The sequence below is a fragment of the Antrostomus carolinensis genome, unplaced genomic scaffold, assembly GCF_000700745.2.
Source record: "Antrostomus carolinensis isolate BGI_N321 unplaced genomic scaffold, ASM70074v2 scaffold5851, whole genome shotgun sequence".
Taxonomy (NCBI): Eukaryota; Metazoa; Chordata; class Aves; order Caprimulgiformes; family Caprimulgidae; genus Antrostomus; species Antrostomus carolinensis.
The window spans coordinates 39545-64890 of NW_010293375.1; the positions used below are offsets into that span (position 1 = coordinate 39545).

Consider the following 25346-nt stretch of genomic DNA (forward strand, 5'->3'; position numbering starts at 1 on the left):
TGACACTTTCTGATGTAATTGTTAGTTCAGTTCAATTACTAGGGGAACTGGGAAAAGGCCTACCTGTGACATGTCATAAATACGTATTAGATAACATATTCAAAGGCTTTTTCCATTTGTTGCTGTGACTAAATAGCTAGAGCTTGAGGAGTATCTTGCGCTCTTTGACATAATGAATCTTGGGCAGCATATATAACATCAAAGGATTTTTAACAACTTGGTGATTTCAAGCCCACTTTGTCATGCTGAAGTTAATAAAATACTGCAGTGGAAAGGCCATTTGGAGAACTGCTGTCTTTCCACCCCAAGAGAAAAATAGAGCTGATTACTGACGATCTCTTTTGGTTTTGTATCTCACGTGTATCCATTAAGATTTCTTCGAGTTGGTGGTTTCAGCCTGTGGTCTGCATAACTCTGAAGTCCCCTGCCGACTGCTTTTAAGTGGCCTGGGAAAGGTGATTAAGGACAGCAGGTTTATATGCTAAGCAACAATATGTGCATGGGAAGTTCTTAAAGAGAATGACATCGCCACTACTACAGGCTTACAGATTGAAAAATGAAAAAAATGAAAAAAAATTCACGGAACAGAGTAGTGTGCTGGGACATAAATATTGCTTCAGTCAGGATCTGCTCAGGCTGGTGTCTGAAATGGCAGCAGTTACACCTCAGTGTAAAGCAAAGTGTAGGAACCCCCAGCAAAGTGTATGGGGACCAGTACTGTTTAATTTCTTCATCAGCAGCATAGACGGTGGGATTCAGTGCGTCCTCAGCAAATCTGCAGGGGACACCAAGCTGAGTGGTGCAGTTAACATGCCTGAGGGACAGGATGTCATCCAGAGGGACTTGGACAGGTTTAAGAAGGGGGCCCATGTGAACCTCATGAGGTTCAACAAGGCCAAGTGCAAGGTCCTGCACCTGGGTCAGGGCAGTCCCTGGTATCAGTGCAGGCTGGGGGTGAAGGCATTGAGTGCAGCCCTGCAGAGAAGGACTTGGGGGTACTAGTGGGTGAAAAGCTGGACATGAGCCGGCAACGTGCGCTTGCAGCCCCAAAAGCCAACTGTAACCTGGGCTGCATCAAAAGCAGCGTGGCCAGCAGGTCGAGGGAGGTTATTCTGTCCCTCTACTCCAGTCTGGTGAGACTCGACCTGCAGTACTGTGTCCAGTTCTGGAGTCCTCAGCTCAGGACAGATACGGACCTACTGGAGTGGGTCCAGAGGAGGGACACACAAATTATCGGTACTTGAAGGGGGATTAAAAGAAAGATGGAGATTGATGATGATGATGACGATGATGATGATGATGATTATTATTATTATTATTATTTTAATAGAACCTGTAGTGATGGGGCAAGGCTCCATGGTTTTAAACTAAAAGAGTAGATTTAGGCTAGATGTAAGGAAGACATTTTTTACAATGAGGGTGGTGAAACACTGTAACGGATTGCCCAGAGAGGTGGTAGATGCCCCATCCCTGGAAACATTCAAGACGGGGCTCTGACCAACCTGATCTAGTTGCAGATGTCCCTGCTCACTGCAGGGAGTTTGGACTAGATGACCTTTAAAGGTCCCTTCTGACCCAAGCCATTTGATGGTCTCTTTATGGGACAGTCCCAGACGTGAGTTCTGTGTTGGCTGACCAAGACAGTGTACCCTCACCTCACCTGGAAGTAATGGATCGTACAGTGCCACATTTTTTGAAAAGATATGGAAAGACTGAAGAGAGTGTATACTAAAAACGTTACATTTGCCTTTGTATTTCAAGGGAACTGGGCATAACTGAGCCTCTCTGTGGAGCTGCAAATCTTGTAGTGGAAAGTGACAGTATGAAACCACAGTTACCCGAGATGTTTGGCAGGTTAGCATCAGTAAGCCAGCTAGAGAAAGATGGCTTTGGCCTGTGATATGTACCCTCCACGCCTGTTAACTTCTTCCATCAGAGAACCTTTGAGTAATTTGAGTCAGTGGGAATACGCTGGCGGGGCAGGCAAACCCGGTCACTGTTTCCATTTCACAGGGTGGAAACGTGCAGCGGGGTAAGGCCGGGGTTATGCAGGCGGCCACAAGCCTCCTCCCTCTTCCGCCCCGGCAGCCCTGGGCTGGCTGCTGCTCCTGCTCCCTGCTCTGAGGGACGCCCCTCTCCAGAGCCCTCCCCTGAGAAGAGCGAACACCGCCTGTTCCTCAGCTCCTGCGCGCTTTCTGGGGTGCCGGGTTGGCTTCTCCTGTGCGTCTTCAAAAAGGCAGAAAGCCTTGGAGTGCAGTCTTCTGTTCTGCTTTGGTTTTTCGTGTATCCAGAACAACCAGTGCAGCTTCGGAAGGTAACTTCTGTGTTTCAAGGACTTATGCTAACGAAGTCTAATTGGATAATCGGAAATTCCCACGCAGAACAGTGAGGCCTAATGCATAAAACAAATACTAGCTGTGCACATGAAAATACCTACCTTACTTCAGTCCTAGAAAACACCAATTTGTTTCGTGCAAGTCACAAACACAGAATTACTGAAATCTCTGTCAGTGTATTTTCCTTTTAACTTGGGAACACATTCTTTTGAGTTGTAGATACTGAAGAAATTGATGCTTTTATTCATAAATAAAGCAAAGAAAACATTGTGGGGAAATATTATACAGGAAACCTGGGCTGCAAGTAGTTGAAGGATGACCTCCAGGTTGTCCTGCTCTTTTAGCCATCAAGTGCTTAAGTCTGATATACTTACTAGTAGGTGTAAAAGATAATTCTTGCTCCTCTCTGTCTTAAGGGTCTTTACGCCAACTTATACAAACTTAACCCAAAACAAGCACTCCTGTAAGCCACCGAATTGCTGCACTGGGTGGGGAGGGGAGAAGGGGCTTACAGTGTTAATTAACTGGCCTGACACTTCTGGTCTGCAGGCTCTGGGGTAATTTCTATGGAAAACAATTATTTATTTTTCAGTGAAGAATTTTTTCTTCTTTCATTTATTGTCATTGATTCAGATCTTTTGTGTTAGGGATGTTATATGTAGGAAGCTCTTGACTAAGAAAAAGTTTTCCAACACAACATTAGAAAGAAGTTAAATTCTCTCTGGAGCCTTTTTAGTTGCAGTTTCCTGTTGCAAGTTAAGACACATGCCCAGCAATTGGATGCCACCATCTCCTGCCCTAACCCACTCCTTACAAGTGTATCACTGATATTTAAGTAATGTAACTGTGTAAATTAACAACTCGTGACCAGTAGTTTCATAAATTGCTTACGTATAAGTAAGCAATTTATGAAATTTTCTAAAATTTTATTTTCTCAAATCTTTCTCATCTAGAGTATCTAAAAATAAAAATTACTTCTGCATTGTTTTTGGAAAATTGTGCAAACCAAGAAATAGAACAGCTATTGCCAAAGGACGCTAGGACTGTAGCACCTTCATTTAAACAGTAACTCTTTTTGTTTTAAACAGCACTGTTGCATTTCGAGTTACAGCGGTGGCATGAATGAAAATGATTTCTAATCAAAGAAAGATGTTATAAATACAAACATTTAAAAACACAGAGGTTTTCCTTAAGGCAGTCTGTGTAGTCACATTCATAGCTGTGATGATTTGAGGAAGTGAGCAAAGTAAGGCTTATAAAAGAGGTAATACTTAAGGTTTTTTTCTTACTATATTGGCCAGTGTAATTATAAAAACTTTTTGGGTAACCAACCCCACTTTTCACGTTTGAAAGTAAGACTTTTGGGACCAGAAGCTTGTCATACCAGCCTTATATAGTCTACTCAATAGAGATTTCCTTCCCCTAGAAAATTAAACATAAATGGTTGTTCTAAGCGTATTTAACTCATTTCTGAACTGTGTTCTATGTTTGTCATATTCCAGATTACATTTGTTAAAATACATTTATTTTTTGATCTAAACAAGATTTTGCTGTTGATTTTTAGTGTTACCAGTCATTAGGAGCAAAGTACTTGTAAAGATTGTTTGGGCCACTGAGGTCAGCCTCCAGCTGTCACATGTATCATCTTATGAACTACTTTTCATAACCTTATCAAACTTCAATCTAAAGAGCACTTGGCTTTTGCTCCTAGTGCTCCCTTTTTTTGTATTCTTACCCAAATCAGATTACCCTGTTGGAACAGGCGTCTTACTTTCTAGCCTAAATTTATTAGTCAGTGGTTTTATACCCATTTTGCTTCAGTGCCAGTTTTACCCATCTTAATTATTTTTATTTCCTGTATTACGACCTGCCAGTGATTTCATAAATAGCGATCTGTCTAAAGTCGGCTAAACTCCCGTCAGGCTTTTCCTTCAAGGTAATCCATACCCGTGTCTGAGGTCTGACAACTGTTGCTGATGTGGATGATCAGCATTGTGTACCATGTTGTACAAATACTTCCCTGGCTTTACTGGGAGCCACCTTGAGAGGCGGCACTTCAACATTTCAATTTTCTTTTCCTCATTGTACATCACACCAGTTGTTCATGGATATCCTGTGGTAAAGTACAAACTACGTTAGTCTTCAGCTACACAGTCTGACCTTGTTTTATGTAAACATAAATGAATACCAAAAATCAGGGGTAATAACGTAGCACAAAGATGACAAGTATTGAAGTATTTCAAGTTTGGAAGTGCATATGAAATGGTATTTAGATTTGTGAGGGCTTAAAACTGATGGGCTTAATTTCTTTGATAGTGTTTTGAAGTTGGGAGGTGTCCACAAATTTCAGAGCATCTAATTTAAAACTAGGATTCTGCATAAGCACGAGCGGCTCTACTGCTGCTAGATACGCCGCTGCATAGTGCTTAAAGGACACCTTCCTTTGCAATAACATTTAAAAATACTAATTCCTCCTCCTCATTTGCAATCCTCTTCCCACAGCTTGAGCTCAGGGCTATAATGGAAGCTATTATAGGCAAAAGGTCTGTGACTCAGCCATTGAGCCATGCAAACTCTTGGCTTCTTTAATGGGCACCATTAAATCTTTAGTAGTTTTTCTCTCATAAAATAGGTATCGTTGGTGTAAAATGCATCGCTGCTGAAGATATGTTGTACCTTTTGCCCTCTGATTTCCATGAATTGATCAACTGTAGGTGCTTAAAGGCAGGTTAATTGCAGAGACTTTTCTAGAATTACTGCTTTTCTGTAACTGTTCAGGCTTGTATCTAAAACAAAATGTAAGAAAGTCATCACAGAAGTTATGTTTTCAGGTTATTTTCCTTTTCTATTTAGAGACAGGAGAGGGAAAAGAAAAGCCTACCTTTCCATCAAGTTTTGTTTTATTTTTGTAGAACTTATTTAACCTGAAGACTGGGTATCTCCTATGTGGCAGGGTGGAAAACATTAATTCTTGCGTATTTCACCACGGAAGAACCAGTGTGATTTAGCCAATTATTTTTATTTTCCTGTTGCAGGAGTTTGTTTTTTATATATATATATATATATATATATTTATTTCATATATATATATATATATGTGTGTGTGTGTGTGTGTGTGTGAGAGAGAGAGAAAGTTAGTGAACACGGAAACAGCTCTAGTTTGGGAAGGAGGTCATATATCAGTAGAGGAAATTTAAAGAACACTGGAAGTTTAATGTTTGAATACATATGTATATATTTGTGAATATACATGTATATAAGAAAAAAAAAAGTAGCTTTTAACTCTTCTTTTGTTGTCTCCCCATATACTTAATATGTGACACCTTAGAGCTTTTAAGTATTTATATTGCTGTAAGCATCAGTGCCTCTGAAAGAGGGGAGTGATGAGGACACCCAGAAAACTAATTGTTAGTTACCATCTGCAGAGTCTGCTTTGTTTGTATCTACAGTTGGCGAGAAGTCTTTGGTAGTTATGTTTGTATGTACATTGTCTGTTGAAAATAAGTACCAAGAGACAACAAACTAAGTTACAGAAAATGTTCAACCATGTAATTTAATACATGTTCTAGGTGGTTGTGTTTACAGAATGCTAGCAAGCTGCAAAACTGGAAGCTAAGGAAGATGTGAAGTAGGACTGTCGCTACATGTTCCTTGTGCCTATGAAATAGGATGAACTCTGTGTGTGCAACCACGTTTTCTCTGTTCCCTTTCTTCTACCCACGTCAGATCATCTGTGATATAAGTAGCAGTTAAATTTGTTTTTATTATGAGATACGGCCTCATAATTTATTTACTGTATATTATCCAGTAAAACCAATCTTTTGAATATCACTGAGTCTCATGAAACAGACTGACTGTTCCTCTAAACACTCCACATCTTGTCAAAGAATTAATAGCTAAATGAGCTTTCTTATGGTAATTCTAATAATAACAACATAGAAAAACTTCAACAACCACTAATTCATTCACCTTCTAAACTCTCCTACAATGTGTATTCCTCATTTTACATATAAGGAAACCAGGACAGAGGGACAAGGAGTTGCCTGAGGCCAGAGTGATAGACATGGGATTTAGGGCTTCTTGGTGTGTGTTATGCTGGGCTGTATTGGCCTAGTGATGAAGCCAATAGTTGTCCAGGTAGGTACTCTCTTGCACTCAGGGTTGGGCATTCCTCAAGAAGAGGGTCCATGGCAAGTCCTTTGCTGGAAATCCATGTTACAAAGAAATGAGGATGTAATTTAAAATAAAAAACACCTCAAAACCCCTTCTAGAAAAAAAGAAAAGTGTCACAGTGAGTTGAGGCTGGCGGAAAAAGGGCAGTAAATTATCTTGCCTGATGTTCACTGTTTTCATCACAGACCATCTTGCAGTCTTTCTCTTTTCTGCACTCAGGTTTTCAAAGTAACATGAATCTTCTCTTTAGGATTGTATTTTAGTCATTCATATCTGACTTAATCTAGGAGTCTCATCCATCCTATGTGCTGAATAAGGCAGCAATTCTGGAAGTAACTAGGGAGGAGTCACCCTGCATGTTAGAGATATTAATGTAAAAAGTTCAGTACTAGGAAGTAGAATTTGTTTTATAACTGATGCTAACAACATTTATTCTTTGTTTTTGAGTATTTGAAATAATTAATCATTTAGACTGCCATTTGAAAAAAGAAAAATATGTTTATAATTTATAATAGTTTTTCTTAGGGCTACAGTGAAGTTTAAATATTCTTTTTCCAAGACAAAATTGCATGTTTAGTGTTTCACTTGCAGGGTGACTCCTTTGGGCAATGTATGAAGAAAGCTTTTGAATTTCTGCTGGACAAGAACAGTTTAATGTTGCATTAAAATGGGTTAGAAAAGTCACTCCCAAGTTACTAGGGACAGCTAATAGAAATCAAAGTGGTATGGGATTTTTTTTCCTCTTGTGATGTGGAACTTCTTTGTGACTAAGGAACTGGCATTTAGGATGTCAAAACAAAATATTAACTTTTAAATAATTTTAAATTATGATCTAGTACTAAGTGTGCTCACCTGGACAGTGAGATTGAAATAGCAACAAGTAAAACACTTTGAGATTTGGAGTAGACATAAACAGTAGGGGTGGGGTGATTGAGCTACTGGGGATATAATCTTGTGATATCAGAAAACATTTACCCAATATAGCTGTTTCAGGGAAATTCTGAGATTAGGCCCTTTTAATCAGAATAAGTCAGCAAACTTAAAAGATTAAAATAATTTTTTCAAAAGTTGTTTTAGACTGGTTTAACTGTCAGTGGCTTGGTGGTGCCTTATCTATTTTACAGTATTAGAAGTTACTGGGATCAGAGAATTCTGTGTGTTTCTTTAAATTTGTAGCAGAAAAGCCTTGAGTAGAAGTTGTAGAGTGTTTTTTTGTTCATTTTTTAAAAAGCACAAGCTCAAGTAACGAATCAAAAATATTTCATCTTTTTCTTGTGGATACAGCGCAACTTCACCCTGCAGAGGCAGGAGATGGCGAGGGAAGAAAGAAAAAAAAATGCATTATTTGTCTAGTGGGGTCTTTTGCAAGTCATCCAGATAAAATATTGATGAACTAAAAGTTTGTTAGCTCCAAACTGAAACCAAAGTGCAGTATCTGTGCTGGTAGTCTTTCTTCTAATGCTTTAAGCTTATCTTTCTTAAGCTGGTACGCTCTATCTGCAAGATATCCTGGTGTAATTGAAAAAAAATCTTGCTGCAAACTGTGGAAGAAGTCAGAATGTTTTATTATTTAATAAAAATACTTATGGATGGTATTGTGGAAGTATTGTGGGAGTTCAGTGGGACAGGAGTAAAAACTCGGGTTCGAGTCCTTTGTTGTGTCTGTTGAAATCTTAAACATCTAAGGCTATTGCCCTTTTCTTGAGCTATTAGAATGTGATAGACGTTTATACCTTGGAGGAAAACTTGCTCTTTTTTTCATGAGGGTTTGCAGATAGGAGAAGTGATAAAGTTCTTAGTAAAGGCTCTCTATGAATTGCATCCTCTTTTCACCAGCCCTGTAATCTGCTGCATGTTTGTCATTAAACTTTTTGACTGATACATTTCTGGTATGGGCAGGCTTCTTAAACATGCATATTTAGCAAGTCTAGAATCTGATGGGGGAGAACTTTTAAAACAGAAAAGTTGGGCTTTTGTTTTCCTAGGTATATGAAGAAGGGGTTAGGAAAGTGATAGAGAAGTTGTATCTTGAAGTCTGACTAATGTATTGGAACAAACACTGTATGCTAACAAATTGTAATTGTCTAAAAATACATTTGAAACCATTTTTCTGGTAGTTGCTGTATTTTACAGTTCTATGAATGTATGAAGCAAAGCTCTCATTCATTTCTATGGGCAGCTGAGGTCCCCAGCCTGCCTCCCAAGAGCTGGCTTTCCCCAGAGGTGAGTTAGACCCATTGCAGCCCCTTGCATTAGAGTGCCCTCAGAAGAGGGGCCAGAGGCTGCCCTGGGACAGTGTGTGTGGCTTACCATGAGGAGGCCAAAAGAACTCGCTGTGACCAAGACCTTTCTAAAGCTTCTCGAGGCTGATAGGGAGCGACTGGAAGATACCCAAGTGCAGAAGAAAGGACATGATGGTGCGTGCACACAAGTGTGGCACATAGTCATGGACATGAAGTGTATAAAGTTGAATTTGAGGACTTTCTGGCACAGGCATGATGTTAAAAAAAAATGCATACACACACAGTGGTGCCAGGTAAATAGACTGGGTCAATATACACTTACATTCTCTCTGCTCCCGTGTGTGCTCATGGACTAGGGCTCACAGGATGTCCATCAGGGAGGTGGTATTTCTGAAGCTTGATCCTTGGGCCTGCTAGTCTTCAGCTTCATCTAGTGAGGGAGGGAGGGAAGCAGCTTTTTACTATCTCTTGTTGTTCTCCCTTACTTAGATTAAAGCACACTTAACTTGATATAAAGTATAAGATAAAAGAGTACTTTATCTGAATTCAGGTAAAGCATACTTCATTAGAGATTCTGCAAATCAAAAAAGAGGTATCACTTCTGAATGTACATATACAACTTCATTTTTATATTTTTAATAGCATACATCTCTTTTATGTTAACATAAGATACATATATATATGTCTTATTACCTTACCCCTTATGTATTTACAGATATAGCCTGTTAAATAAGTTTTCCTGTAACTCTTTTGGGGGTTAAAGGGGGTGGGGGAAAAATGTACCAGAATAGAAACGCTTTTGTTGTTGTGGCAGGTAATGCTCTTGCTGTTACCGCTGCTTGCAGCAGTGAAAGCACAGATGGAACTTCTTTGGTTGTCTGTGGTCAGAAGCAGCAGCTCTTGCACCAAGTGGGCTGGTCTTTGATTTTCTCCTTAGTCTCCTGATGCTGTTTATGTTACTGTGATTTAGATTTGTTAACAGTAGAGAAGCGTATTGATAGAAGTAGATATGAGCTAATTAAGGTTCCTCTTAAAACGGTTCTCTGAGTGACTTTAAGTCTTCTGTAGAATAACGAAATTTTAGGGGACATCTATCACTTCACTTACTGTGGGCAAGTGATTAATGCACCAAATCAGTCAGGACCGTTTTGTTGGGTTTTTTTTTTCTGGGTAGGGAACAGGGTGTTAAGTGGAAATCATAGTTGGTACCAGAGCGTCATAACCTGTGGTGATGGCAATACAGCGTGACGTTAGGAACCGGTTCCCCTTCAGAGAGGATGGATCTCTGTGTGTTTGACGTTTAGTACCTGAGCGGAGGGAATTCAGCTGGCGAAGGGAGGGGGCTGCGTGTGCCAGACACCACGCTTCCCCTCCTCTCCCCCAGATCCTGGATTTCAAAGCGTGGCTGTGAAACGTGCCTAAGAGAGGGAAGATGTTCGCATTTTACTATTTTGGAGGAACTGCTTCTCTTTCCCAGTGGAGCTGAAGGGCTGTGGGGAATGAGGAGGCGAGCCCAAGGGCAACAGCGAAGCCTGTATCTATGCTAAAATGTTGGGTTAGTCTTATAAGGCTTATGTATTCAATAATAGCAGTCTCAATTTTACTGTTTTGGTTGAATATGTGAAGGTGTTTACTCCCCTATTCCCCCTTTCCTGGAGAAGCTGAAGTGTTGTACTAGGTCCTCTGGAAACAGTTTCGTCCTGACATGTTCTTAATTTACTGCGCAACTTCCCTGTCTCGCCTGGAGATGTGCAGCCACCACCATGTTTCAGAGGGATTGGAAAAGACTGGTGGTAAACCTCCTGGGTATTCTCTAATCCAAGGAATTCTCTAGTAAACACTAGGTATCTCGATATCTGTGCTTTGGCCCATCTTCACAGACTTCCCTTCAAAAAGAAAATGTCCGCGTGTTCAAATACAGGTCGTACTTGGCAGAAGTAAGGCGTGAAGAAAAAGATGCTTACGGGCCACTTTACAGTAGGACTCTTGTGGGTCTGCCTGTCATTTTCCCACCTGTGGTACAGACTGCATAGCAGAAACTCTGCAAAACTTCGGTGCTAAAACCCATGTTGGTGTGTTGCTGGCATGTCTGCTGCTTGATAATGGGGTGTACACAGAAGTGAGGATTCCTTTGACTGTGCAAGGAAGGCAGGCTTGATGCAGAGCACCAACTGTCAACATGAGCAGTGTGGTTTTTCCTAGTAGAATTTAGTACCAAATTGTCCCACCCTTTCTGTGTTTCTCTACAGCTAGAGCTAGTAAAAATTTGCCAAAATCATGAGTCTTTGACGAGTCTACATGATGGTGATGGAGAGTCAGGCTTCTGCTAGCTATTGGGGTGTAATATTTAGGACCTGACCTGCTTGCATTAGGAGCCATCTTATGCTGCTGTCTAAGCCAGTATATATTATGAAGTAATCTGTAGCAAAAAAGTATTAATGAAATGTTTGTCTTGTGCTTAACGTCAGCAGTTGCACACAGCCAGTGTGGCAGCTGTTGCAGTTTCTTACATGGAAAGCGAATCCAGAGCACACGCGCTGCATTATCGAAGGAGCGGGAATTGTCTGAGATTGTCTGATCAACATGGATGTCGATTCTGATCGATGAAGAGCAGCCTAAGAGCTCTCTTGTGGGACAAGTTCGTTGCTCTTGAGCTGTGAACAAACCATCAGCGCTCATTGCACTGGTTGATGTTCCATAGGTTTAGTAACATTTCCCACTTCATGTGAGGACAAAATAGTGTTGCTACATACGATTACTACAAAATAAAATGGGATGTTTGCTTTTTTGGATGGCCACATTATTGTCATTCATGTTTTGTAATCTGTGTTACTGCACAGAGTACATGACCAGAAAAATAAATATTTATAATACTGTACCTGTGCTAAGACTCAGTTAAGGAACTCTGTATTTTGTATAGCATGTTTTTATTCTTCCACAAACAGTAACTGGGTGATGTTTTCGGCTCCACCAAATCAGCAATGAATGTACTTTTGCAGTGGTGGCTGAGGGCATTAAGATTGATTTTCATAGCATCATAGAACGTTGCGAGTTGGAAGGGACCCACAAGGATCATCGAGTCCAACTCTTGCCCTAGCACAGGACAATCGCAAGATTCAGACCATGTGTCTGAGGGCACATGTTGTCCAATTGCTTCTTGAATATTGTCAGGCCATGACTACCTTGTGAACCTTTTCCAGTGCTCCACCACCATCCTGGTGAAGAACCTTTTCCTAATGTCCAACTTAAACTTGCCCTGGCACATCTTCCTGCCATTTCCCCTGGTCCTATCGCTGGTCAGCCCCCGCCCTTCCTCTTCCCCTTGTGAGGAAGTTACAGACTGCGATGACTTCTCCTCCCAGTCTCCTCTTCTCCAGGCTGAACAAACCAAGCGACTTCAGCCTCTCCTCGTACAGCTTCCCCTCTAAGCCCTTCACCAATTTAGTGGCCTCCTCTGGACACTCTCCAATAGCTTTAGATCCTTTTTATACTGTGGTGCCCAAAACTGCACACAGTTTTAATCGCTTACACTCCACTGTTAGGATGCTGCTGGCATCAGAATTCTAGTTGTTTTGATTCAGAGTTTTTCTGAAATCTTTGGATCAGGAAGTTTTAACTTCTTAGTAGTTACGCCTGTTTTTCAGAATAGTCTCCATTAGTAGTAACAGAACAGGAAGACTTGCTTGAGAAATAAAATGGTATTTGCAGCAGCACTTCACTAAAATGTAAACTTTTTTCATGCAAAGTGATTTTTAATTGTCAAGTTATGTCTTGCTAAGGAGGTATTAACAGAACTCTTGTTTTCCCTGCATTTTTATCTGTGTTTTTTTAAAGTATGGCAAGCAATATGGTAATCTGCAAGATTCCTGTGGAGTCTTTTGGAGAAATAGACTTCTTTCATTCTCATCTGTTGTGATGCCTTTCCTTTTATTGCAGAGATCACTGACAACACCTGACAGTTTATAAGTGCAAGTTGTCACTTTGGGATTACAATTTTTTTTAGAGGAGTTTCTGAAGTACCAAGATACCAGTTGTTTCTAAACAGCATCTTATTGCCCAAAATATTTTAAGGTAATACTAAGTATTTTCATATAATAAAGTAAAAAAGATATACACATCTTCAGTTCAAGGCAGTAGTTTCAAAGAAGAGGGAAGGGATCATAATTCACAATAAAGGAGGAGAAACCGATTGGTAAAAAAGATTTTGGAAAGAATTATGAGTCTGAGCGTAGTCTTGAGGATGTTTCTGGACTTTACTACAGGAAGAAAATGGTACAGCTGTACTGTTGCTGAATGTAGGTACTGGTATTTGGTTGCAGTTTTTTTGAGGTGTGATTTGAGGTGATTCCTGTTTACTCTGGAGTTTATTCTGATACGTGAGCTTTGCGACAGACTATGTCTGAAAAGTACGCAGAAGAGCCAAAGTGTGCTTCAGATGGAGGGAGTACCAAGAGAGGTCTGATGCTGAAAGTGTTGACAAGATGAGAATTACAGGGACAAAGCAACGTATAGAGACGTGGTGGGGAAACTTTCCAAATTATTTGTTTGGAGGATACTCAAGATGAGTATTTTATTCTGAATAACCCAGAGGGATGATGAATCCTTTCGTTAACCTTTGAAAGGAAGAATTGTGGAGCGGTTTCTGTGTGTGGTAGTTCTTAACACCTTGGGGACTGTGCTATCAGGAAGGATACAAATTTAAAACAAGTGATCTCTGTGGCACTAGGTAGAGCTGGTTCCAGAAGCAACGCTGTAGTCCTTCTTCTGTTTTAAAAAGTGAAAGTGATACTTTAACAGGACTGCAATTGCTGCAAATGGGAGTATTTAGTAATGTTTTGTGTATTGTGAAATTCTCCATTGTCTAGATGTCGTATTGGTGAGGTTTGTATTTTGCAGCCAGTGGGAACTGACTGGGCACTTCCTCTGCTGTTACACAACTTAGTTAATACACCAAAGTCCAAGAACATTTAAATAAAATGTGGTTACGGTAGATCTTTTTCAAAATATGGAAGAGACCAGGGAGCCTGGAAATAGCCCCCAAAGGAACTTCTGGGGTTTTTGGGGCTTTGATTTGTTTTTTTATGCTAATGCTTAAGTTTCATGGAGTTAGCTGAGTCATGGCACATACTTTGCTCATCTTGCTTCCTACTTCTTAAAGCTCAGTATTGGCTCAAGTTGCTGCTCTGCTAGGGAAGCAACACTCAGATCCTTTCAGTGCTTAAGCACAGTTGATTGTGGCTCAGTCCTCCTTCAAGCAACAGAAGGATTCTCCTCCTTAACCTCCCTCCCTGCCGCTAACCCTCACTGGATTAATCCTGCATCCCGTCCATCTTGCTGCTTTACGTAACAGGCCTGGTTTGGGACAGGTGGAGACACCTACCTGTGCTCTGGGCTGCAGAGAATGAGCTTAGCTCTGAACGTGTCAGCAGCTACGAAACACAGGCAGCTTCATTTTTAATTTTTTCAATTCTTGGTGATACCTGTTTGGAAGTTTAAAAATAAGTTTGAATTCCAGAAAAATGAGATTTTTTGCATTCCAAAACCAATTTCCCAAATAGTGTTTTCATTTATAATTTGCTCTGATATTGTTGCAAGAGCATATTACCAACCTGGGTAACCTGTTGAGCTGCAAATTATTTTAACTCCTGAGAGTTCCTGAAGAATCTCTGTTTTGTTCTAATAAGCTGTGATCTTTAGGAGTGTCCTGCATTGTGATATTGCATGTTAATAGCATTGATTAACTGTCAAGCAGTGGGAATCAATGAAAAAATGTCTGTTGTAGAATTAAATGGTATTGCTGAAGACGGAGCCGTGCTGCTGGTTAGGGAGGTGACTGGCCCCAGTAGTCGGTGGTTGGAGTATTAATGTGAGCTCCAGGTTTTTTCGCATGATTAAAACAGGCCATCTGTTCTTTGTTAAATGTTTACAAAAACAGCTTTTCTCTAAAAGATTTAAAGAGATGTGGGTCTAGTAAACACACCAATATTTTTGAGAACCTTTTTCACCTTATTTCAAATTATACCAAAAATAGTTCTGCTGCAATATCAAATAGGATTAATACCTATTTGTGTTTAATCTTTACCGCTGTCTTTCCTGTGGAAGATTAAATTCTGTACCAACTTAATAAATTATGGCTTTGTCATTACTAAAAGCAGCAGGAGAAGCAATTTCTGTGAAATATGCAGATAATTTTTTCAGTCGTTTAGTAAAAACTTGTAATCTACGCATTTTTCTAATTTTGCGAATGGGAAATAGGGTTCTTTCATTAGAAATTGTGACCCTGTAACTAGAGTTAATCCTTTGCAGATTTAAAAACTTAGAACTATTTGAAATAATTCCCTGTGGTTGGCTTAAACTAGTAGTTCCTAGTGAAAGTCTATTCTTCTTCCTTTTCTCCCTTCTTAAGAAAGAGCAGAAAACTGGTTTGGGGTAAGAAAATGCATCTTTCAAGCTGCTTCCGATCTCTTCACTAGATTTGTGCTGCTCCTACACGGCTTCACACTAGGGAGCAATGTGGGGTTGTCTGTTAGGGATAAACCATTTTAGCATATTGCAAAAGTGTAGGCACAGACTTCCTAGGAAAATAAAGTTAATCAATCACAGCCATTTCTTTGAAAGAGTGCTACAACTTAGATCATGTATAAGTGATTTTCAAGTGAATTACAAAATGTGCCAAACTGCAAAGGGAGTGATATGTGGCAAAAGTTATGCATTTTCAAGTAATAGGAAATACAACCAAAGCTTAATTAGGGCAGAGTTGGCTTTTTGTAGCTTAATGTTTTGGAGATTGTGAATGATATGAAAGAAAAACATAGTATTTCAATTTGTATGCTTGGTAACGCACGTGACTTGGCACTGTAAATAAAAGGCAGTAAGGTGTGGGGGTTTTTTTAGTATTTGTTTCATGCATAATATTTAAGTCTAACATATAGTCTCAATTGTTTTAGAGCCTGAGAATGTCTCCTGTGGATAAGCTTTTTGAGGTAGTAAGAATCTGAATTTTCATAGGATGCTACCTTCCAGAATGAGTTAGAGTGCTGCAGTGTGGCTCCAATCGCTGCCATTCTCAGTGCTTTATCTGCTGGCCAGAACTTAAGTTAAAGCTACAAATGTCAAATCGTGAAGGGCTGACATTGCTGTTGTGGAGACCTGGAAAGCTCTCTGCCTTATGTTCACATTCGCTTATGACTGTGTAGAAAGTTGATGTTGAGACCTAAAACAAACAAATAAAACCCCCAACCCACAAGTTCTAGAAAGGAGACAAGGATTATTTTTTTGAACTAGATTTAAAAGGTAATGGGAATACTCATATGTACAAAACTTCATACTGATTTCAGTGAGAGGGTCGTATCGCTGATGAACGTGCAACCCTGGAAAGTTTTATAGAACTAAGTTTATGTGGCGTTACTGGATTTCTTGTGGTTTTTCATTTGCTGGCTTGGCTGTTTCACTTGCTTAGGAGGAAGAAAAATTAAACTACCAGTTCTGATTTGTTCTAGAAAGTTGTGCCTTATACATAAGCTTATAGATAGTTGTAAAAGTCTCTCTTAATATGGCAAATAACTGTAGTGCAAATCACAAGGTACTTGCTCGATACAAATTTTACAAATAATGGTAAGAAAACCTTAAATTTCTTTTATGTTAGACACGGCAAGTGAACGGTATTTAAAAAGAGGACTGACTGTTGTGGTGGACAGCTCAGTGAAGACACTGATGCAACTTGCACTCAAGGTCTCTGAAAAGTGTAGGGTCCATGAGATATAAAAAGGCAGATAACAGAAATATATTGACTGTATTGGGAAAATGCAGGTTAAAAGTGCTGCTCTGAACACGTATGGATAAGGTGTACTTATGGGTGATCTGTGTAATATTCCTGTCTTTTCCTACCTAAAACAGGTGTTAGACAGCACAAATACATAATGTCTGAGAAGACAGTTTTGTTCTGTGTCACTGGACACATCTGAGGAGACATTAAGTTCAATTCAGTCAACCAAATTCAAAACCAATCAGAAGCTTTAAAAATACCTCTATTTTATGTAATGTACAATTGGACTGCAGAACTCATTGGCACCACTGACTTCCTGGGATCAGCATCTTCTATACAGATACCCAATCTTTGTGAACTTCCCAGCATGAGGATATATAAGTGACCACAGATTTTGTCAGGTGTTGGTTCATACTTCAGGATGCCTAACATGAGATTGCCTTGAGGGGTGGGGCTGATTAATGGGCTGCTAATGCAATGGGTGCATCAGATTTGCATTACAGCTGAGTTTCCACTGCAGCTAAGACCCTGTTGTACTGAAAAGTATCTTAATAAACAGGTGGGGGACAGAAACATGCAGAAGTTACCCTTAGTTAAGCAAAGCAGACCCAGATCTTAAGTCCAACTCTCAGGCCTTCCCTCTTGTTCTGAAGTCTCTTCCATAAAGAACTGTAATGCCTAGCTCGTACCATTCACACCCCTGCCAAATAGCAATAAAGAGTTGTCTCCACATCTTGACAGCCTTGCTCCTTCTGCTACTTGGATAGCTTCTGAGTATGTGAGTGTATTCAGGGCACAGCATTTTTTTGCTACTGTGAATAAATTCTGAAGATAGTTAGGACTGCACTGATTCAGTTTGTTTACATTCAGAAAGCTATATTAATATATTTGGAAAAATAAAAGTGCATTCACTTTCTCATGTAGTGATATTAAGAATTTTATTTCCCAGATCTTAAGTGCATAGTTTTTTTAGATCCAGGTGGCTAAAGTATATGTCTCTGTATGCCCATCAGTTCTTATGCTCAGGGACTGGGTTTGTAGCCACTCACTTGCACAGTAGCCACTCCTAAGTAAGAGCAGTTTGAATAAAAAGCAGAGAAAAGGAAACGCGAATAATACTACAGACAGTTACACAGACACTGCTATTCCTGGAAGTAAAACTCTGATTTGCTATAAATTTCTTCTCCCAAATTCAGTGAATCTCACATCTCAAATACCTAGACTTTGTGACCACAGCTGTTGGGGAACTCTTCCACTTAGAATTGTGCTGACCTAATTATTAGGGAAGAGAAACGGGGGTGAGACAGAGAGAAAGAGGGTGGGAAAACGGTATGACCGTATATGCAGTTGCAAGAAAGGCAGCAGTACGGTGTCATGTTATTACTTTTCTTTTTGAAGAGCACTGACGTCCTGCATTTATAAGCATGAGCAGGCAGTCAGGAAGCAGCTTAGAGCTTTGATATGCTGCAAAGTCATGGTAGAGCTTAGATGTTTTTTTCCATCGCAGACTCATGGATCTTTCCGCAGAACAGAACCATTCAGAGGAAGAGACTTACAAATAGATCCAGTAGTCTAGGCGCTTGGCATTTGTGTAATTATACACAGGTTTTCATGTACCTCTACTGTTGTAAACCTGATACATGATACAGACTTTGAAACAGGATGCTTTTGCAGGTTCACAAACACTTAAGGTAGTTCTCTGTCCAATCTGTAGGAGGAACAAATCTGTTGCAATGACAAGTAGGGAGCTGTGGATCTTGGACATAAAACATAACAGTGTATTACATTTTAAAGTGGCTTAATCCTTCATGTGCTGATCAAAATACCTGCTGTCACAGCTGAGTCAGTGTTAATTGTGCTGATTAATTTTATATAAATACAGCCTGTGTATATAGTTGATTTTCCTTTTGCGTGTCTAGAAACAAACTTTTAACAATTTTTTTCCCCCAGGGGACAAGATTCCAGTGTAACTTAGTCATTTGTAGCAAGTTATTCATTCTACTAACAACTGTTTTTAAATATCTGAAATAACAGTTGCTTTCCTTTTGCATCTAAATGTTGAAGAACCTAAATATTTTATATACTTCCACTTTATATAAAAGCTTTAGAATAATTTTACCCTTGCTATATCAAGAATTTCTGGTCATTCTGCTACTGTTTTAACTGCAGAAAGCTTTGGTTTTTACTGGTTTACTTGCGCAGTATTTCAGATATGCTACTAGGTTAATCCTATGCTTAGTATTTTCTCCCTTTGTAACCTCTAGCTCCGAAAGAGCAAAGTTTCAGAAACCAAAGTTGCAAACTACAATTTAATTTCTATTTGTCTCTCTCAGCATTCTCCGTCGGAACCCTTTTTAGAGAAACCAGTGCCGGATATGACTCAGGTTAGTGGACCGAATACCCAGCTAGTGAAAAGCGATGATTATCTGCCGTCAATTGAGCCGCAGCCACAGCAAAAGAAAAAGAAAAAGAAAAACAATCACATTGCTGCAGAAGGTCCCAGTAAAGGTTTTGGTAAGGAAGACTTTCCTGGGGGACTTGACAGCCAGAATCTCAGCAGAAACTCAGTGGATTGCTCCCAAGATGAGAAGAAGAAAAAGAAAAAGCCCAAGGCAAAAAAAGAACCGAAGGATCCTAAAGAGCCCAAGGAAAAGAAGGAACCCAAGACCCCCAAAGTCCCCAAGATCCCTAAAGAGCCAAAGGAAAAGAAAGCAAAAAATACCACGCCAAAACCCAAGACCGGGAAAAAGGCTGGGTAAGTCAGAAAACTTCAATACCTGATCAGATTAAAACTGTGTGTTTGTGGGATCGCGAGAGCATCGGTGCGAAGTGGCATGGGGGGAGAGGAAACCTTGTTTTGTCGTTTGCCTTCTACCATCTACAACATCATGTTTTTGAGGAGCTTGGGCACATTTCTCTTGTTTGGCTTTCCTGTATATGGCTTCACAGGTATTTTAAACTAGCTGGAAAGGCAGAAGGATAATTTTTCTTTTCAAGGCATAAAAATTTCTGGATGTATTAGATTTCAAAACTAAACCTTTCTTTTCTAATGCTCATCTGTCCTCGTGTGTGGTTTGTGTATTAAGAAATGAAATTGCTTCAACACTAGTGTAGGTTTCACCAAAGCCAGAGAATGAAGGCTTAGAGTAAAAAGCATTCATGATGTTTTTCTCAAAATAAAGAAGTAAGTTAGGTACTTAGCATTGTTACATGTTGTACAACCCTTACAGACACTGTTTTATACTGACACAACCCATGGGTTAGAAGCTATGCTGTTAAAAAGGCATTTTTACATGGGTATTGATGTATTTTCACTGTAAGGATTATATTCATTTTGCTGTTTCATGTAAAGACGGTTTTCCTAGCAGAAAATCTTTGTGGGTAGACCAGATGCTTCAACCTTGTTTAACTGTTTCCACTCAGCATCGTGTCCCTTTATCAGGATAGGCTTAAAATGCTACAGAGTAGTATGAGAAAGAACAAACTGCCGTTACACATGAGTAAATACGTCATAGATAATAACACAGATTCTTTCCTTACCCCTCAACTCCCTAAACACCATGATTATAAATGCCTACTTGAAAGAAAACTGAGAGGAAAAAGACATTAAAGCTTAATTTTTTTTTCCATTTGTACCTAGAATTTCTTACAACTGTTCTGAATTTGTTCCAAACATCTGAATCTGTTTTTCAAGATGTGGCTAGCGTTATAAAATATAACTTCCAGATGGAAGCACAGCCAGACTTGGTTAATCCAAATCAGTTTGCAAAATCCGTTCGTACTGGAGTTTAAAAATTGCAGTTAATGAATCAGCTTTGCATATATTCTACAAGAATGACTATTGGTTAGGTTTGACACGGCTATATGGTTAAATGAGGCATGGATAGTAAGATGTTACTGTTCCTTTTGGCAAGAAAGAGAAGTTTCTGTGTTAGCAGAGATGATGTTTCCTGAAGAATTTATAAACACTGGCTTGTAAAATCAAATGTTGTCCTGAACAGGTTGTATTAACTCTTCAGTAAATTACAGTTCATCAGCCTGTTCTGTTGCCAAAGTTAATTCAGCTCTGTTCCAGCCTGTCCGAAGGATGGGGTTTACATACATAGCAATTCACAGCCTAGAAAAACTCTTGTTAGGTATCTCTCAGTATGAGTTTTTTGAAACCAAAATACTGTATTAGTTAAAGTAACTTTTTTGTTCTGTTTCCCTATTCTAATAGGTTTAAAGGCTGACCAGGCCATGTTGTGTGGTATTGAGCATCTTCCAGCAATTTTTCAACAAGAAACAAAAAAAACTTTACAATTAGTGCAGTTTTACAAAGTCTTGACTACAATGAAGCTTTGTTTAATAAGCAATGGTTAGAAGGAATCTGCCTCAAAACCATGCATGGGTTCCTGTGGCTTTGGTGGACATCACACCTCAGAGTTGGTCTGTCCCGTCCACTTGATCCTAATACCTCTTTGCGCATCTTCTCTAAATCTTGGGACGTGCCGTGTGGATTAAAGGAGCAGCGTTTTCCTTTGAAGGAACGAATCACTGCTTTCTTAGTTGTGTTTGTAGGATAGTCTTTGTCTTCTTGCCCATGCAACACTTCTTGTCCCTGGTTGGCTCAGTGACTTACAGTGTTCTAGTAAGGACTAAGCCCTGTTGTTTCACCTGTGAGGGAAGCGTGCTTGGAGCAGTGTTAAGAGCATTTGCTGTTCCTTGTGCTTGGTCAGGGGTGTGGAGAAGGTCCTGCTTTTCCCATAATGGGTTTGTGTCTCTGTTAGCAAATGTTCTCTTGAAAATAAGATTGTTCTCATTTTGTGGTCTTGTCAGCTTTGGTATCAAACTTCTGGGAAAAACTGTGAGACTGTTTTGGGATGCTGTGCTGCCAAAGAATTTAAATCGGCGAAAGAAATTTACTTACTTTGGCAGTGTTGCAGACGGGGGAACCTGTCCAGTGACAGATCATTGAATCAAGTTTTTAAATAAATCAACAGTCCAAACATTTCATCATCTGAGCCACGGTATTTCAACAGCACTAACTCCAGAAAGGAAATATTGCAGTAGCTGAGATGAGTGAGATTAATGTAAATTAATATAGATTATGGATGTTTATACAGAGTAAAATATTTTTATAAAGTTAATATCTGGCATGTGTTTACTACTACTGCTTATATTGCTCAGTATTTTGCTTCTCAGCATAGAAAGGAGTAGTATGATTTTTAGATTTCTAAATGCTGTGCAAAACTAATGGTTTTCATTCCTGAATAAGCTGATCAGTTTTATTAAAGAGTTTTGCACTCATGTAAAACTCAGGTAAATAAAGTCAGACATAGGAAATGTGTTTATTGAAGAGCAACAGTTTTTTTGGATAGAGCATAAGAAATCCTTGATAGTTAATTTTGACACAGGCTGTATGAGAGCATACACATAGATAAAAAAATCTGGTATTTAAGTATCTTAACCATTTTGTAATTTAATATAGCTCATAATTTAACCCTCTCATGTCAGTTCCAACTTTGACTAACAGTAAAATACTTCTATTACAAAAAAGCCAGAAAATATATCCTTCGCATCTCTTCTATCTGTGATGTAAGTTGTGACAAAACCAGCAGCCTACCTCACTGAAATGCACCTTTACGTGAGAGACAAGTCAGATTGGAGAATGGAAGAAGCTGATCAATTTCATGTTTGTTTGAATTGCGTGTCCCATGGCATCTTAAAGAAAAGACCCCAGTTGGCCGATAGTGTTATACTGCGTACTTGGTGATTTTGAAAGAAAGATCACACGTTAATATTTTGCTATGACACTTGTAATGGATATTAGCCCAGTCCTGCCAGTACAGAAAGACAAATACAATGGTGTCGGAAAAAAAACATCTGCAAAACAAATCTACCGCGGACCAAGCTAGTCTGGTCTGAAAGCAAAATGTCAGTATACCTAGGATCACAAATGAAGGTTTTTCATTAAATTGTGTGGGTGCTGAGTGTTATGTGGGCTCTTAATATTGTGGAGCCAGCTTCAGGCACATGCAGAGCAGTCAGATCTTTTGAAAAGTAGAGGACAGGGAAAGGCAAGTAGTCCCACTGAATTGCAAAGTCATGGCTCAGATGTCTGTTCCTCCTGTGCCTGTCCCTGGAGGAGATGAGGGCCACCTGTTTGAGAAGATCATGCTGCAGCACAGCTGATATCTCTCCTGCTGCTTCCTATGAAACCCTAGAGAGCGGCCACTGATTGCTGTGGGCGAAGCAGTAACTATGTGCAAGGGCCACATGGGCAGCTCTTTGCAGGAGCACGTCCCTTCCCCCATCTCCTCGAAGCGCTGTGCTGCGCTGCGCTGCTCTTCTCTGCTTCCTCCCCTCCCTGCGGCAGGGGAAACTCTTCTTCGTCCTTCCCACACACAGAGCAGCAGCCTGGGATGCTGGGTAGAGCCAGTGTGACTGGGTTGCTATTTGCAAGGGGAATGCTGAGCATAAGCATAAACCTCTTTTAGAGGGAGGCGGAGACGGACTTTTTTGGTGCACAAGATTTGCTGTGTGTTGTGTCGGAAAGGGGATGGCTCCTGGCCGCGGAAGCGGGAAGAGGCTGCTGCACGGGGAGTGCTGTGGGCAGCAGGACGCAGCACCCTGGGGAGCTGGAGGACGGGAAGAGAGGTCCCGAGGCTGCAGCGGTAGTTTCCACTCCCGAGCTCGGATCATCCTGAGCGAGGCAGGAAGGGGGTGCCCGTGGGAGAGAACAGGAAATCGTGCGAGATTTCCATGCGCGCGTCCACTGGGGCTGTTCCTGTTCACACCTGTCCTCATCTCCCTTTTGAACCAGCACAGCTGCCAGATATTTACCTTGACTTTGCTGCAGGCGGGCCTCCTGGGCTTTGCTCTTACCAAAACATACTTTCTAGTCATTTGGCTGAGTTTTCAGGCTGGAACAAAACCTTGTTGTCCTGTGGTTTTATCTACTTTTGTGACATGTAAACACTGATTTATTTATTTATTTATTTTTAAGGCTTTGATTACACTAGGAGCCTTAAAAAATAATAGTTTTCCTCAGGTAAGGCAGTACGGAAGGTCTGACAGCTTTAACATTTTGAGAGGGTGAGATTTTTTTTTTTAATGCTTTTGATGCTCCACAGTGGATATGTGACATTTTTTTAAGCCAGGTTCCAGTTATGAATTTGTCACAGGACAGTGTTCCCAAATGATAAAACAGGGATCAATGGTCTGCCTGACTTATTTTAAATGTTTACATTACAGAAGTAAGCATCATCCAAATCCTGATAGCCACCATAAATTACACTAATAAACAGATCTGTCAGTTACCCAGATCAGATGAAGTTGCACGATTGTAAACACACGGGCTGATTACTTCCCCTCTTAATCCTGCGAAGCATGCCATGCTTTTTGGGGTATTTTTGAGTCAGATGGTTTGGCCCTGGTTAAAGTTCCTGGAGTTTGACCTAGCTGTGTAGGTGGCTGCTTGACTAACTGACACAAGACACCTTGTCAGTCTGGATACTTGTTCTCAAATTGTAATTCAGGCTTTATTTTCAGCTATCCTACTTACTGTTTTCCTCTACAGCCCCCATTTTCCTTCATGTTGTTCGCTCATCTGACCTTCCACAGGTTGTCATCTTACTGATCCCCTTTGGTCAGTATGCTATGCAGTCCTTGGGGATAAGAGGATGAAACCAGAAAGTGGTATTGGACAATGGGACTGTAAGACATCTAATCTGTGAAATGTCTGTGTTTGTATCACTTGAGTAGAAGGATTAATTTTAACTGACTGTTTTAAAAAAGATTTTAGTGTTCTGTGTGTGGCAAATACTACCTCAGTTTCTCCCAGATTTCTAGTTCTTGTTTTGGGAGTGGACAACTATCTTGTCTCTAGTGGGACTTGGCTAAATTTTGCATTCATGCATGTGTAAAAACAAATATGAGAGATTGTTGTCTAAATGTGTAGTTCACCTTCCTTGTTGTCACATTTGGAAAGTACCATCCATTTGGGAAGTGCATCCAGAGTTAAGCATTGACACATGGACTCTAATGATAATGGCAAAGTGTCTAAAACCAGGTTTTTACCTGCCTGTACTTACATGTGGAAAAGGTAATTCGGGTCCAGGCTGACACCGTTCCTGAATGGCCTGAGTATGATCTGCTGGAAAATGGAAAGGCTGTGTCAAAAGTGGGTACATTTAACTGACAGGAACAAATCACACTGGCTCTGTGGGAAGATGGAGAGGAACAACAGTTGCTGACAATTTGAGGAAGCTGGTGCTCCCACCAGTCAGGTGAAGCTCCTGGGAAGCAAAGCTTCGCCTCGCTGGAGGGAATGGTGCTGTTCTTGTATGGTTTATTTGTTCTTCAGCTTCCGCTCTTGAGAGAAACTGTGGCCCTGCGTTTAAAAAGAGCAATTCTTCTGCTGAATTTGGAACTTGAAATTCCTGGTGGAGATGCACACAGGCTTTGTTCTCCCCAAGTTGGTGGCTCTTTTTCGTGTGTCTGCTTTTACCTGGCCTGACAAGGGGGGAAGATGGGAAACGGTGTCCGAATTGCTTCGCCCGTGTCTGTGGTACTGAGAGTGACTCTGCGCCGAGGCAGGGCTGGGGCTGTATATAGGTCATTAAATACTCTTTAGCTCTGAGTCCCTGCTGCTGCGAGCCAGGAAGGGTCCAGGAGAGGCTGGAAAGGAACCTGTGTCAGGGACCGCCAGCGCTGAAGGGGCTTTGTCTGGGCCTGGCCGGGCAGCGAGCGCCGGGGAGCGTGGCCACGGGCGGGCAGGCGGCCCGGGGCAGGCGGGCCTTCCTCGGCCCTTCCCGGCCGTGCAGAGGACTGGTACTTTATCCAGCC

The 25346-nt window shown here is 40.5% G+C and overlaps 1 protein-coding gene across 1 annotated transcript in view; it reads left to right on the forward strand.

Moving 5' to 3' along the window:
* Positions 1-19272, forward strand: part of LOC104532124 (chromodomain-helicase-DNA-binding protein 7) — a gene marked incomplete at its 3' end in the record, with an annotated part of 31896 nt that extends 12624 nt beyond the window's left edge. The window contains exon 2 of the mRNA XM_029087275.1: positions 18851-19272. Within this exon, the coding sequence (XP_028943108.1) occupies positions 18851-19272 (422 nt within the window). The remainder of the gene's footprint in view (positions 1-18850) is intronic.
* Between the last annotated feature and the right edge of the window lie 6074 nt (positions 19273-25346).